The 15,012-nt window shown below is 66.1% G+C and overlaps 1 protein-coding gene across 2 annotated transcripts in view; it reads left to right on the forward strand.

Annotated features, from left to right (window-relative positions):
• The window catches only part of ITGA5 (integrin subunit alpha 5), a 62,604-nt gene that overhangs the window by 41,841 nt on the left and 5,751 nt on the right, over positions 1–15,012 (forward strand). For both annotated transcript variants that reach the window (XM_075902077.2, XM_075902076.2), the window contains exons 15-27: positions 297–404; positions 1,868–1,923; positions 3,851–3,996; positions 4,247–4,384; positions 5,117–5,184; positions 7,167–7,317; positions 7,657–7,749; positions 9,040–9,119; positions 11,184–11,264; positions 11,569–11,674; positions 12,069–12,218; positions 13,782–13,883; positions 14,409–14,522. In XM_075902077.2, the coding sequence (XP_075758192.2) occupies positions 297–404; positions 1,868–1,923; positions 3,851–3,996; positions 4,247–4,384; positions 5,117–5,184; positions 7,167–7,317; positions 7,657–7,749; positions 9,040–9,119; positions 11,184–11,264; positions 11,569–11,674; positions 12,069–12,218; positions 13,782–13,883; positions 14,409–14,522 (1,393 nt within the window). The remainder of the gene's footprint in view (positions 1–296; positions 405–1,867; positions 1,924–3,850; positions 3,997–4,246; positions 4,385–5,116; positions 5,185–7,166; positions 7,318–7,656; positions 7,750–9,039; positions 9,120–11,183; positions 11,265–11,568; positions 11,675–12,068; positions 12,219–13,781; positions 13,884–14,408; positions 14,523–15,012) is intronic.

The following is a 15,012-nucleotide window of genomic DNA, read 5'->3' on the forward strand; positions in this document are numbered from 1 at the left end:
CTCAGCCAGCTTGGAGGTCATTGGCCAGCATGGGGGTGGCATGGGAGCCAGCCTGAGCCAGGAGCATCCCTGGCCATGGCAGGGAGGGGAAGCGGCTGCTCTGGGGATTCCTGGAGCAATGTGGAGCCAGGTCCTCTGGAGTGAATGGCCCAATCCCAGCCAGGGGGCCGTCCCAGCTCTCAGGCCCCATTTCCCACCGCCCCTTCAGGGTCAGCCCAGCCCGACCCTGCCTGGTCCCTCCAGGCTGTCACTGTAGCATGTGACCTTCTGCCCTGTTGTCCTGCCGCCCCACACAGAGGCCGCCCCATCGTCTATGCCAGCGCCTCCCTCAGCATCTTCCCCGCCATGTTCAACCCCGAAGAGCGATCCTGCACACTGGAGGGCACCGACACGCACGTGGCCTGGTAGGTAACGGCCCCCTCCCCCCAGCTCTGCCCCTAGGGCAGGACTCGGGGCCTCCCGGCGGGCAGGCGCTGCTTCCATAGCGTTCCGACGCCGAGTGCCTGGCTGCGAGCCTGCCTGGGTGACTGGCTGTTGGGTTCTCCCCCTCTGCTTGTCCGGCGCTGCTGCGTGGGGTTAAACAGCTGCTGTGCTTCCCCCCCTCCTGCACTGCCGCGTGGGGTGGGGAAGTGCTCCCTGGGCGTAGTGAACACGAGGATCCGGCCAGGCAGAACGCCCCAGGCCAGCAGTGGGCCGGGCAAATTGCCTCTGCTTTTGGCTTTTGATATGGGCTCCGCTCTGGGGCCGGGCTCCCTGAAACACTGCCAATGAGCTCAGCTGTGGGGGACCCCGCCCCGGGTGTCACCCCGCCTCGCGTGTGTCAGCTGGCGGCTCTCGCGCCAGGCCTGCGGGGGGGGCTGTTTAGAGCAAGCTATTTATCTGTTGCTCAGCAACCGGGCTGCTGGCCGCCTGCCCTGCCCTTCCATGAATGAGCGATTGTGAGGGAGCTGGGACGCTGGCGGCCCCGGCCTGGAGCCGGCGGAGCGGCGGGGAGGCACTGGGGTGGGAATGGGGGGGGGGCGCCCCAGGGGGCTGGGAGGGGATCAGCAGCAGGGGAGGGATGAAGGGGGAAGTGAAGAGGGGGGTTGGCATTGGGGTGGGGCAAATGGGCGGGGTCTGCACCAGAAGGGGGGAGGGGGAGGGGACGGAGCCGGCGGGGTGGGACGGGCATTACAGGGGCAGGGCTGCAGGAATGCCCCCTGGGGCCAGTCCGGTGCTGCAGCGGCCCCACCCCCGCCCTGCTCACCCTGGGAGGGATTTGACCTGAGGAATCCCTCTTGCTCCCACCTCCCTCAGGTTAACTTGTCCCCGGGCGCTTGGGGGTGGCTGCTAGCTGGCTCACAGCGGCACCAGGGCTGGGGCGAGGGGGGACCAGCGTGGGGGCAGGAATCTGAGGATTATTTAGAAGTGGGTGGGAGGCAGCCCTGGAGATGTCACGGGCTTTGGGGTCGCTGCAGGTGTCAGGATCTGGGTTCAGGGCTCCAGGCCTTTCCCCCTTGGGTCTAGCTGTCACCCAGCCTTTGACCAGCCCAGACCTAGTGGGGGCACAGTGGCCAGAGCACAGCCCGGAGCTCCGACACCCATTCCCAGCCCTACCAGAGACCGTGCCTCAGTTTCCCTGTTGCATTGCATTCCTCATCTTCCCAGAGGGGTGGGTAACTAAGAGCAGAGCAGAGTGTGGGACTCCTGCATCCTGCTCCTGGCTCTACCCCAGCAATGGCTTGCTGGGTCTATGAAGGTCCTGCGTGGTTGCCCTGCCCCTGCTCTGAGTCTGGCAAGGCTCAGGTGGGCTCCAGCAGGGGTTGGCCTGCTCCAGGCAGGCAGCTGCTGCTGTCTGATTGCACATCTCTCTCTCCCATCTCGGCAGCATAAACCTGAGCTTCTGCCTCAACGCCTCAGGGAAGCACGTGCCCGACTCCATTGGTGAGTAGTGAGCGTTGTTGGAGCAGGCAGGAGCCAGGTGCTGCCCCAGATATTCCCAGAATCCCTTGGTCTGGGGAGTTTCACTATCACAGGGCACTTGGGAACCTGGCAGCCAATGGGGGGTGTCCATTCTGGTGTGGGGTAGGTGAAGGAAACTAGGTCTGGCTATGCCACGGCTTGGATGGGAGCCCAGGAGGCAGCGTGTGATGAGTCAGTAGGGGGCGGAGTGGAGGCTCAGCAGGGGGCGCTGTGCTGCAGGGGGCAGGGAGGCTCAGCAGGGGGCGCTGTGCTGCAGGGGCAGGGAGGCTCAGCAGGGGGCGCTGCTGCAGGAGGCAGGGAGGCTCAGCAGGGGGCGCTGTGCTGCAGGGGCAGGGAGGCTCAGCAGGGGGCGCTGTGCTGCAGGGGCAGGGAGACTCAGCAGGGGGTGCTGTGCTGCAGGGGCAGGGAGACTCAGCAGGGGGCGCTGTGCTGCAGGGGCAGGGAGGCTCAGCAGGGGGCGCTGTGCTGCAGGGGGCAGGGAGGCTCAGCAGGGGGCACTGCTGCAGGGGGCAGGGAGGCTCAGCAGGGGGCACTGTGCTGCAGGGGCAGGGAGGCTCAGCAGGGGGCGCTGTGCTGCAGGGGGCAGGGAGGCTCAGCAGGGGGCACTGTGCTGCAGGGGGCAGGGAGGCTCAGCAGGGGGCGCTGTGCTGCAGGGGACAGGGAGGCTCAGCAGGGGGCGCTGTGCTGCAGGGGGCAGGGAGGCTCAGCAGGGGGCGCTGTGCTGCAGGGGGCAGGGAGGCTCAGCAGGGGGCGCTGTGCTGCAGGGGATAGGAGGCTCAGCAGGGGGCGCTGTGCTGCAGGGGGCAGGGAGGCTCAGCAGGGGGCACTGTGCTGCAGGGGCAGGGAGGCTCAGCAGGGGGCACTGCTGCAGGGGGCAGGGAGGCTCAGCAGGGGGCACTGTGCTGCAGGGGCAGGGAGGCTCAGCAGGGGGCGCTGTGCTGCAGGGGCAGGGAGGCTCAGCAGGGGGCGCTGTGCTGCAGGGGGCGCTGTGCTGCAGGGGGCAGGCTCAGCAGGGGGCGCTGTGCTGCAGGGGGCAGGGAGGCTCAGCAGGGGGCGCTGTGCTGCAGGGGCAGGGAGGCTCAGTAGGGGGCGCTGTGCTGCAGGGGACAGGGAGGCTCAGCAGGGGGCGCTGTGCTGCAGGGGGCAGGGAGGCTCAGCAGGGGGCGCTGTGCTGCAGGGGGCAGGGAGGCTCAGCAGGGGGCGCTGTGCTGCAGGGGATAGGGAGGCTCAGCAGGGGGTGCTGTGCTGCAGGGGGCAGGGAGGCTCAGTAGGGGGCGCTGTGCTGCAGGGGGCAGGGAGGCTCAGCAGGGGGCGCTGTGCTGCAGGGGCAGGGAGGCTCAGCAGGGGGTGCTGTTCTGCAGGGGGCAGGGAGGCTCAGCAGGGGGTGCTGTGCTGCAGGGGGTTGGCTCAACAAGGGACAGGAGTGGGGGTGCTGTCCTCCCCACACAGGTGAGGGTGACCCCAGGGACACCGCTGTGTGTCACATGAGCTGTAACCCTGAGGCCCTGGCTCCAGGAGGGGATTAAAGATGCCCTGACCCATTTTCCCATGGCCTGGGTAACCTGTTTAATGACCTGTGTCCTCAGTGAGTCCAAACTTGGGTAATTTCTCTGCCTCTAGCCTCCCCTTCACTCCAGTGAGACACAGGATTCCACTTTGCTTCCCGAGCTGCTTTGTCCGGTTGCTGTGGGCTGGGAACCAGCAGCTGAGCCCCGCCCCAGGGGGGCCGCCTGCCGTGGCAGAGGAAGGGCGCCCTTGGCAGAGGCAGCCCGTGCAATGCTGCGGCAGTCGTGCGCAGAAGGGGGAGGCAGCGGGGTGCTCCCGCAGCCTGGAGCTGGGCCTGCAGCGCTCCCCTGGGCTTCCACTCACCCAGCCTCCTCCCTGGCAGGGTTCACGGTGGAGCTGCACCTGGACCACCTGAAGCAGAAGGAGCGGGCGCTGTTCCTGCAGTCGCACAAGCCCACCCTGAACCAGACCATCCAGGTGCACAACGGCGCCCTGGACAAGTGCAGGGAGATGAAAATCTACTTGCAGGTATGTGGGGCCAGCCCAGCCGACTGGCACTGGGAGACCAGCCCTTGCCTGGGGGGGGGGCTCCAGGGGTCGCTGAGGAGGCCGCCTGACTGTGGTTCTCTGGCTCCCTGGCCACTGAGCTCTCGGGTCCCCGAAGGGCTGCGCTGGCCAGGCTGCCGGAGGAGTGGGGTCCCTTGGCAGTGGCAGCTCCGTGGGGCCGGGGGCTCAGAGCCACCTTCCTGCTGCCCCAGGTGCTCCCCTCTCTCCCCAGAACGAGTCCGAGTTCCGCGACAAGCTGTCCCCCATCCACGTGCAGCTGAGCTTCAGCCTCGACTCGCGGGCCCCGGCGGATGCCTACGGGCTGCAGCCCATCCTCAACCACCTCACCAAGAACAGAATCGAGCAGAAGGTGCGGCAGGGGGAGGGAAGGGGGCTCCTGGGCAGGCTGGCACCCCACTGCGCAGGTCCCTCTTTGTCGGGTGCTGAGGGCCCCCTGCGGGAGACTGGCAGGCTCCCAGCTGTTTTGGGGGCAGGGGAGTCGCTGCTCAGACTGGGAGTGGGGGGAGTTGCCAGCCCAGCTTTGTCCATAGAGCCCGCCCCAGGAGGGAGGAAACAAATCGGAGTCCCCAGGGCCATTTCCCCGGGCCTCTCCTGGCAGCAGGGCCCCCGGGAGCTCCCCTGGATCCAGTGGGGTCTCCCTCTTTAGCACCCCTCTTGGAGCCCACTCACCAGCACCCAGCTGTGCCCAGCTGCTCCCCGCCCTGTCCTGTGTCCAGCTGGCACTGGGGGTGGAGCAGGCAGAAAAGGTCCCACGACCTTCACCCCTCCCCCTGCACTGCCATCCCCACTCCCGACCAGGGGCCTGATGCATCTGTGCAAGTGATGGAGCCCAGGAGAGCAGCACAGGGCCCAGTGGCTCCCCATGTGTGTGCACCACGCAGGGGTCCCGGCTGGCCATGCCGCACCCTCCAGGAGCTGAGGGACAGACGCTGGGACAGGGCCACGCTGGGCAGCGCCATGGTCTGCGTCAGGCTCTCGGATTCACCCTGGCCTGCCACGGGGTGGCAGGGAGGTGGCTGTCACCACTAAGACAGCAGGGGAGGGGTTGCTCACACTGACCCCCACCTTCTCTCACCCCCAGGCCCAGATCCAGCTGGACTGTGGCGAGGACAATATCTGCGTCCCCGACCTGCAGCTCGAGGTCTCAGGGTAAGGCTGGCAGGAGGCCCCTTGAGCCGGGGCTGCGCCTGGGCATCTGCTGGGACCAGCTCAGAGCACGGAGGAGGTGGGGGTCGTGGGGGGGGAGCCACCCCACACTGCGGGGAATGTGGTCTAGTGGTGCTGGGAACTAGGACTCCTGGGGTCCATCCCCAGCTTCCAGCAAGGCCCTTCCCCTCCCTGACCAAGGCCCAGTCAAGGATCCATGCTGGGCCCAGCACGGAGGATACTCAGCCCCCGGCATCCCCTCAGGCCAAGGGCGCCCCAGGGCACAGAACGCTGGGAGTGAGGGCCGAGACCAGCCGCCCAGGTGGACTGAGGCGCTGTGCAGGAGTTGACTGGCTGGGGGCAGATAACTCTGTGGGCAGGTAGCGCGAAGGGGCACAGATTGGGCTGATAGTGCGGGAGGTGGGGCAGGGGAGGATAGCGCTGGGGTGGAAGGTGTATGGGGCTGGGGGGCAGGGCTGGGGGAGGATGAGCCTGGGGTGGGGAGCAGGGCGGGGTGGGAGCGGATGGGCAGAGAGCAGGGCGGGGCAGAGAGCGTTGTGGATGGAGGCCTTGTGGAGTCTCTTCTCCCCGCTGCGAGGTGGGGCTGTTCCTCGGGGCACTTGCTGCCTTGCAGGCTGTGGGGCAGGCCTGCCCGGATCGGATCTGGACTGTGCAGGAAGTGTCCGGGGGGCTGGTCCAGGTGCCAGCCCCCACCCTGTCATCTTCCTGTTCTGCTGCCCCGGGCGCCCAGAGGCAGTGGTGCCTGTCTGGATTGCAGGGCGAGAGGGGAGCTGTCCCTGCAGGGGGGGTTGAGTGGGTGGTCCCCCGACGCCCCGGATGTGGGGATCGCACTGTCTGGGGCAGAATGGGAGCCAGGGGATGCTGCCTCTGCTCTGGCCCTGCTCCCGTTTCTCCAACCCCAAGGGCCTGAGGCAGCTGGCTCTGGGGGGTGCGCTCCCTCCTCCAGGCAAGGCCCAGATGGGCAGGAGCTGCTGACAGCCCCTCCCTGGCAGAGCTGGGAGCCTGGCCTGGAGGATCCCCAGCTGCGTGGGCGACGTGACTCCCCCGCCCCCGGCTAACACCAAGCAGCTGTGCTTGCATATGGAAGCCCTTAGCCTGGCGCTGCCTGTAAGCGGAGCTGGGCGGAGCCACAGCAGCAGGGCCCTGGGAGCAGGGCTACCCCCGCTACAGCTGCTGAGTGGGGGCCTGGGGAAGCAGCATTTCCGTGCCTCCCCCTCCCCCGAAAATAATCTGGTGGGGTGGGAGCTGCAGCCATGTGGCTAGGGGGCATTGCCTGGGGGCAGCCTGGCTGTGAGGACCCTGCTGGGCTCCAGGGTGCTAGCACACCCCCAGCTGCCTGCACCCCCTCTGGCGGGGAGCCTGGCTGTGGGGACCCTGCTGGGCTCCAGGGTGCTAGCACACCCCCAGCTGCCTGCACCCCCTCTGGCGGGGAGCCTGGCTGTGGGGACCCTGCTGGGCTCCAGGGTGCTAGCACACCCCCAGCTGCCTGCACCCCCTCTGGCGGGGAGCCTGGCTGTGAGGACCCTGCTGGGCTCCAGGGTGCTAGCACACCCCCAGCTGCCTGCACCCCCTCTGGCGGGGAGCCTGGCTGTGAGGACCCTGCTGGGCTCCAGGGTGCTGGCACACCCCCAGCTGCCTGCACCCCCTCTGGCGGGGAGCCTGGCTGTGAGGACCCTGCTGGGCTCCAGGGTGCTAGCACACCCCCAGCTGCCTGCACCCCCTCTGGCGGGGAGCCTGGCTGTGAGGACCCTGCTGGGCTCCAGGGTGCTAGCACACCCCCAGCTGCCTGCACCCCCTCTGGCGGGGAGCCTGGCTGAGAGGACCCTGCTGGGCTCCAGGGTGCTAGCGCACCCCCAGCTGCCTGCACACCCTCTGGCGGGGAGCCTGGCTGTGACTGCGTCAGGCGGTGGGTGTGCCGGGGCCAGGCCGCGCCCGCTGGCTCTCACACCCCTTGTGCCCGGCAGGGAGCACAGCGTGGTCTACCTGGGGGACAAGAATGCCCTGAACCTGACCTTCAACGCCTACAACCGCGGCGAGGGCGGCGCCTACGAAGCCGAGCTCTACGTCACCCTGCCCGTGGAGGCCGACTACTCCGGGGTGATCCGCAACCAGGGGGTAGGTGGGAGAGGACCCTGGGGATCGGGGCAGCCCAGGACAGTCGGGCAGGGCCCTCTGCTGCCCCAGTGACACAGGCTCCAGGGAGACATGGCTCTGGGCTGCAGCTCCTTGGCATGGGCCCCTCAGTGCCAGACATCCCCCAGGGCAGGATACGGGCAGCTTGGGCTGGCCATGTGCTGCCTGGTGCACGGGGACCCCTGGGGACAGGACTCCGGCACAAGAGCTGGCCCCCCAGAGCAGGGTGGGCGTGTCAGGCAAGAGGGCAGGTCCGCGCCCGGTGGGGATTGCAGGGGAAGGGGCAGCTCTTCTCATCTCACACCTCCCCGCCCCCGGCAGAACTTCACCAACCTGAGCTGTGCCTATGAGTCGGTGAACCGGACCCGCACAGTGATCTGCGACCTCGGCAACCCCATGAAGGCTGGCACCAGCGTGAGTAGCTGCCCTGCCTGGAGCACCCTGGGGAGCTGGCCAGGGGCCCTCGCTGGGCAGTGCCCGCTGCCTAACCGGCTGAGCCCAGGCAGGACTTTGGGGTGGCAATGGCCTGTCTGGCCACTTCCCCTGGGCATCGGGGAGGGGGTGTTGGGGTGCCAGACCTGGTGAGGCCCCTGGATGTGAGGGTGGCTGGGTGCTAGGGCAGGTGGGGGGTGCTGGGGTGGCTGGGTGCTAGGTGCTAGGGCAGGTGGGGGGTGCTGGGGTGGCTGGGTGCTAGGGCAGGTGGGGGTGCCGGGGTGGCTGGGTGCTAGGGCAGGTGGGGAGTGGCTGGGGCAGGTGGGGGGTGCTGGGGTGGCTGAGTGCTAGGGCAGGTGGGGGGTGCTGGGGTGGCTGGGTGCTAGGGCAGGTGGGGAGTGGCTGGGGCAGGTGGGGGGTGCTGGGGTGGCTGAGTGCTAGGGCAGGTGGGGGGTGCTGGAGTGGCTGGGTGCTAGGGCAGGTGGGGGGTGCTGGGGCAGGTGGGGTGGTGGGCCCGGCAGGGCATGGCACTGAGATTTCTCCTTGATCCCACTAACTGCTTCTGGCTCGTCAGTCGCCCTCGCCAGGGGCCTAGTGGGCGACACAGGCTGAGACCAGCATGTGCTGGAGCTGCTGACAGCCCAGCCAGGGCCGGGGGGCAATCGGGGCAAACAGGGCTCTCACCAGCTGGGGCATGGGTGGCAAGTGAACGCTCCCCCCTCACCCTTCCCCACACACCCCATGGCCGCAAGAGCCCCTGCCCAGGCGCCCCAAGTCACGGACAGTCTGAGCACCAGGCCAGCAGCCCAGAGTCACAGTCCGCACCTTGATCCCCTCATTTCTGGCCCCGCCCCAGCAGTCGCACCCCCAGACGGCGCCCTCACTTCTCTTACCCCACCTCATGCCTCCACCTGGAACCTCCTCTTGCACTCCGAAACCCCCAGCTGCAGCCTGGAGCTCCCACCTGGACGCTGACCCTCCCCCCATCCCAAACGCTTCCCCAGCCTGGTGAAATGAGCGAGTGAGGGGTGGGGCCTATGGGTGGGGGGCAAGGGTGCCCATGGGCTGGGAGTGCGTTGGGGGTAAGTAGAGCTGTCATGGGCTGGGGATGCACCAAGGGGTTAAGGAGCTGGACTGTCGTGGACCCAGGGGTGTGTCGGGCACACAAGGAGCAGGACTTTCATGGGCGAGGGGGATGTCGGGGGCAGATGGGGAGCCGGCCATTGCCTGGAGCTGGGAGAGCTTATTAACCCCACTCTGTCCCTCCCCCAGCTCTCGGGGGGCCTGCGCTTCACCGTCCCCCACCTTCGTGACAACAAGAATAACATCCAGTTTGAGTTCCAGATCCAGAGGTAATGCCAGGACCCCCCACCCCACATACACGCTCTGGGACCCACCTCAACCAGTGGGGAGGGGGTCAGGGCTCCGGATTCTCCCCTCCTTCTCTGGGATCCACTCTCCCCAGCTATGAGGTGGGATCAGGACTCCCCTCTCCCATAGCCCCACTGCTCCCTGAGTGGGCCACCCCCACACAGGAGCTGCACTGAGGGCTTAATTTGTAATGAAAGAGGCACGGGGGCTCTGACGGGCTGAGCCCTGGCCCCTCTGGCTTGGCCAATGCACAGATTAAGCCCTGTCGCACCCTGGGGGCAGTGTCCCACCTCCAAAGGCTGTGCAGGAAGTGGCCCTCTGCCACTCCCCTCTGCTGGGCCCAAAATCTCCCTGCTGGGCAACACCCCCTTTGCCTGCCCCCTGAGGCACCTGCCCCAATGTGGCCACAGCAATACCCAACTGCACGGCCCTCATGGCTAATTCAGCATAGGCCTCCGGCACCCCCTGCACTGAGCCACTGGCCACCTGTGGGCCTCTGCCCTGAGATCTGGGTCCTGAGGCACTTGGGCGTGACCCCAGAAGAGGGGCAGGCCGGTGGCAGCTGCAGGCACCATGGTTCTGGTAACCTGCCCAGGGTGGAAGATCATGGGTAAAGGGCACAATACACACGCCCACGGAAGAGAATGGAGAGTCGCACAAGGATGCAGGGAGCCATGCAGGGGAGTGGGGAGCCGTGCAGAGCCCGGGCCGTGCAGGGGAGCAGGGAGCTGTGCAGGAGAGTGGGGAGCCGTGCAGAGCCTGGGCCGTGCGAGGAGACATGCAGGGGAGCAGGGAGCCGTGCAGAGCCCGGGCCATGTGAGGAGCCATGCAGGGGAGCGGGGAGCCGTGCAGAGCCCGAGCCGTGCAGGGGAGCAGGGAGCCGTGCAGAGCCGGGGCCGTGCAAGGAGACATGCGGGGAAGCGGGGAGTCGTGCAGAGCCCGGGCTGTGCGAGGAGACATGCGGGGGAGCAGGGAGCCGTGCAGAGGAGCAGGGAGCAGTGCAGAGCCCAGGCCATGCAGGGGAGCGGGGAGCCGTGCAGAGCCCGGGCCGTGCGAGGAGCCATGCAGGGGAGCAGGGCGCCGTGCAGGAGAGCGGGGAGCTGTGCAGAGCCCGTGTCGTGCGAGGAGCCGTGCAGGGGAGCAGGGAGCCGTGCAGGAGAGTGGGGAGCTGTGCAGAGCCCGGGCCGTGTGAGGAGCCGTGCAGGGGAGCAGGGAGCCGTGCAGGGGAGCAGGGAGCAGTGCAGAGCCTGGGCCGTGCGAGGAGCCATGCAGGGGAGCAGGGAGCAGTGCAGAGCCCGGGCCGTGCGAGGAGCCGTGCAGGGGAGCAGGGAGCCGTGCAGGGGAGCAGGGAGCAGTGCAGAGCCCGGGCCGTGCGAGGAGCCATGCAGGGGAGCAGGGAGCAGTGCAGAGCCTGGGCCGTGCGAGGAGCCGTGCAGGGGAGCAGGGAGCCGTGCAGGAGAGTGGGGAGCTGTGCAGAGCCCGGGCCGTGTGAGGAGCCGTGCAGGGGAGCAGGGAGCCGTGCAGGGGAGCAGGGAGCAGTGCAGAGCCCGGGCCGTGCGAGGAGCCATGCAGGGGAGCAGGGAGCAGTGCAGAGCCCGGGCCGTGCGAGGAGCCATGCAGGGGAGCAGGGAGCAGTGCAGAGCCCGTGTCGTGCGAGGAGCTGTGCAGGGGAGCAGGGCGCCGTGCAGGAGAGCGGGGAGCTGTGCAGAGCCCGGGCCGTGCGAGGAGCCGTGCAGGGGAGCAGGGAGCAGTGCAGAGCCCGTGTCGTGCGAGGAGCCATGCAGGGGAGCAGGGAGCCATGCAGGGGAGCAGGGAGCCGTGCAGGGGAGCAGGGAGCAGTGCAGAGCCCGGGCCGTGCGAGGAGCCATGCAGGGGAGCAGGGAGCTGTGCAGAGCCCGGGCCATGCGAGGAGCCGTGCAGGGGAGCAGGGAGCTGTGCAGAGCCCGGGCCATGCGAGGAGCCGTGCAGGGGAGCAGGGAGCTGTGCAGAGCCCGTGCCGTGCAGGGAAGTGGGCCGCCCCGTGATGCTCTCTGCTCTCTCCCCAGCAAGAACCAGAACAACTCCCGCAGCGAGGTGGTGGCGTTCTCACTGCGCGTCGAGGCCGCTGCCAGGGTCTCCTCCCACGGGTGAGTGTGCCCAGCCCCAGCCTCCCTGCAGAGCCTGAGCCCTGAGCAAGGGGCCAGGCCTTGTGTGGGAGAGCCAGACTCAGTCCAGGTCCTGTGGCCCCCTCCTTTGCAGCCCTCTGGGCCCCCTCCCCAGTCACTCATCGCAACCCGCCCAGCCCGGCAGGGAAGCTGTGGCCCGGCGGTGGCTGCTCCCTGTCCCTGCCTCACGTGAGTTTGGCAGCTCAGCCCAGATCGCCCGTGGCCCCTCGCTGCAGTGGCTGATCCCAGGGCCAGCAGCCAGTGACCGTCCATGCCTGCCCCACAGGGTCTCCAAGCCCGAGTCTGTGTCCTTCCCCATCTCGGGCTGGAAGCCTGTAAGGAAGCCAGTGAAGGAGCAGGACGTGGGCCCCGAGGTGCAGCACGTGTATGAGGTAAGTGTCACACGGAGCACGGGTCCCCCAGACATCTGGCCTGCCAGCAGCGGGGCAGCAGGCAGGGCCTCCCCCCTCTGGCTGGGCAGGAGCAGTCCAGCCGTGCTGCTGGGAGATGCCAGAGGGCCCTGGGGCCAGGATAGGTTGGGGAGGGGGGCATGTGTGGGGCCAGCCTGGGAGCAGAGGGGCTGCCTGCAGGGCTAGTCTGACTGGGAGGCCCTGGAGGCCCATCCTGAGGGGGGTGCAGGGGTGGGGTACTCTGTCCAGGCCAGCTGGAATGTAGGGTTGGAAGGGACCTGCCACATAGGAGCTCTCCGGCCTGCCAGGCCATTGCACAGCCAGAGTTCCCTGGGAGCCCAGTGCCAGCACAGACCCTCCCTCTCCCTGCTTGCAGCTGGTGAATGAGGGTCCCAGCGCCATCAGCCACGGTGTCCTGGAGCTGAGCTGCCCCATGAGTTTCCAGGGGAAACCAGTGATGTACGTGACCCGTTACTCGGTGCCGGCCAATTGCTCCAGCCAGCCCGTCAACCCGCTCAAGCTGCAGGTAAGTGGGACGAAATCGTCACACTCCAAAAATCCCAGCACGTTCCAGCCAAGAGACCCATCACTTACCCCAACGCAGCTGGTGCCCTCCGTCCCACACCCTCGTAGTCCTAAGATCTAGTCCAAGTGTCTCTGAATTCCCCTGGGGATTTCTGGCCTCAGGGAAGAGCCTCTCGCCCTTCCGAGTCCAAACGGCCACAAAGATGCCGTGGCGTCTTGTCGGGGATTTTTATTCCCTTTCCCCAAGATTCAAGATGAGAGAATGAGTCCACGTGCATGGCTCCTCTTCCCTGGGACAAGGGGAGTGATCAGCAAAGCCCCTTGCCCGTTCGTGTTCCCCATGGCTTTGTCTGGTGTCTGTAGGCCGTTTCAAAGCAGCCCCCGGACTCTTGCCTGGCGCTGGGACACTGAGGTTTCCAGCGGGAGGAATACCTTACTCCTGAGGCAGTTCGGCACCAAAAAATGAACAGTTCTGTGCACAGGATTTTAAAATTCTGCACTTTTTATTTGTCAAAATAGCACAGTGTATACAATAGTATAATACAATAGTAGAAACACACCAGTTTCCCTTACTTTGGTAATTTCTTCCAAAATACTTGTCAGCATGTATGTCTGTAACAACACAGACAATAGCAACCATTTCTGGAGTGTCTTCCGACACATGGATGCCTTAGTAGGCAGAGTAGTCTAGGATTGAGTAATTGTTCATTTAAACTACAATACAGAAATGTATCTCCTGCCTCTCCCCCTCCCTGCCCCCCAGAAGCAGGGGCAGGGGTGGGGGAGTCGTGGTAACCGCGCAGCTGAGGGAGAGGGAAGGCTGCTGAGAGTGGGGGGAGAAATATGAAACCGGGTTTTCTGTGGGGAGGGGAAAATCATTAGGGAGCCTTCCCCATGCAGACACTGGCTGATTCCCTCCCCCCATGTCTCCAGACACCCTGTCCCCTTATGCCCCTGTGCTCACACTCAGTCACCCCTACTCCCATTCAGCCCCCACCTCAGTTCCCCCCTCCCATTGGCTCCTCAGACCCCAGTCTGTGAGCCTCACCCAGCAGCCCCATGCACCACACACTGTCCTCCTGGTCTGGCCCCGCAGGCAGGGAGCTGTGAGGAGTGTAGCCTTTTCACTTCCTGTCTCCTGCCCAGGAGTAGCTGCTTTGTATTTTCTGCTGAGGGGAAAAAAAATCTGCACAGCACATGAATTCTGCACATGCGCATTGGCGCAGAACTCCGCTAGCAGTAACGCATGCAGCAGCATGAAGCATTTCCTAGAGTCTGAGCACTGCGTACATTCTTATAAGACTCATATCTGTTTTGAGCCAAACAGACTGCCTGGTCTGTTCGCCAGCTGCGAGGCCATCAGTTCTTAGTGCCAGCAGCTGGGCAAGATTTGGCATTCTGCCTACCAGGGTCAAGCTAGATGCAGGTCAGGGGTTCACAGGGCAGATCAGAGGTGGGATCTAGGTAGGGCTTCACAGGCCTGGCTCCCCCCCTCCATCCCTCACTTGCTCAGGGCATTTGGGGGCCATGCAAAGGTAACTCTCTCCTTGGAATGTGCTTACAGCTGGAGCAGAGTCCCACAGCCTCTCCTGGCCTAGAGCAGCATTACCTGCAGAGACGGGACACAGCGCGGAGCAGCGGGGCCTCCAGGAGCCACCATACCCTGGTCAGTGCTGTGAACTCTGCACACCGCAGGCCGGGGTTACTGTGCCTGGGGCGCTCTGTGACTGCTGGGGGCACAGGGCACAAGAGTCTGGCCTGGCCCTGGAGTGGAGAGTCCTCAATCCACACCCACTCCCCAGGGCCTGGCCCGCACAGGCAGAGAGGTACCTGTGTGCTGGAGTGTCTGGTGCACCCACCCCCTGCCACTGCACCTGGATTCAGCTCCTCCTCCCATGCCCCACTCAGCACTGCCATGCGCTGCCATGCCCTGCACCAGAGGTGGCTGCATTCGAGTCCCATCAGGCATGGAGCCACGGCTACGAGCCTCCTTTTCCATGCAAAGCCCAGTGCCAGCGCTGGTCACTCGGCCTTTCCGAATGCTGAGGCTAACTCCAGCCATCGGGCTGGACCAGCTCCGCCGAGCCCTGTTCCTGGCCAGTGGCCACCGGTGTCCAAGATCTAATGCTGGAGACGCTGGCCCCCGCCCTGCTGTGTCACTGAGCCTCTGTCCAACCGCCTCTCCCCGCAGAAGTGCCCCGAGGCCGAGTGCTTCCAGCTGAGCTGCCAGGTGGGGGCGCTGCAGAGGCAGCAGCGGGTCAGCCTGAGGCTCTACTTCCGGATGTGGGCCAAGACCTTCCAGCAGGTGAGTGGTGCCCTGCCCCACCCCCACGTCTCCCAGCTCCCTGCCCCTCGGGAGGCCCCGTACACGCTGCCCGCAGGGGCCTAGATGGGGGCTTCAGCTTTCCTGTGAGCAGGGGCCTCCTGAGTCCCTGTCCCCCATGGCTGCCAGACCTTCTCTGAGGGTATGTCTACACTACCCCGCTAGTTCGAACTAGGGGGGTAATGTATGCATACCGAACTTGCTAATGAAGCCCGGGATTTGAATTTCCCGGGCTTCATTAGCATAAAGCCGGCGCCGCCATTTTTAAAAGCCGGCTAGTGCGAACCCCGTGCCGCGCGGCTACACGCGGCACGGGCTAGAGAGTTCGAACTACGCAGCCATTCCGAACTATCTAGCCCGTGCCGCGTGTAGCCGCGCGGCACGGGGTTCGCACTAGCCGGCTTTTAAAAATGGCGCCGGCCGGCTTATGCAAATGAAGCCTGGGAAATTCAAATCCCGGGCTTCATTAGCA

This window comes from Pelodiscus sinensis, chromosome 31, assembly GCF_052426305.1.
Source record: "Pelodiscus sinensis isolate ZL-2025 chromosome 31, ASM5242630v1, whole genome shotgun sequence".
NCBI lineage: Eukaryota > Metazoa > Chordata > Testudines > Trionychidae > Pelodiscus > Pelodiscus sinensis.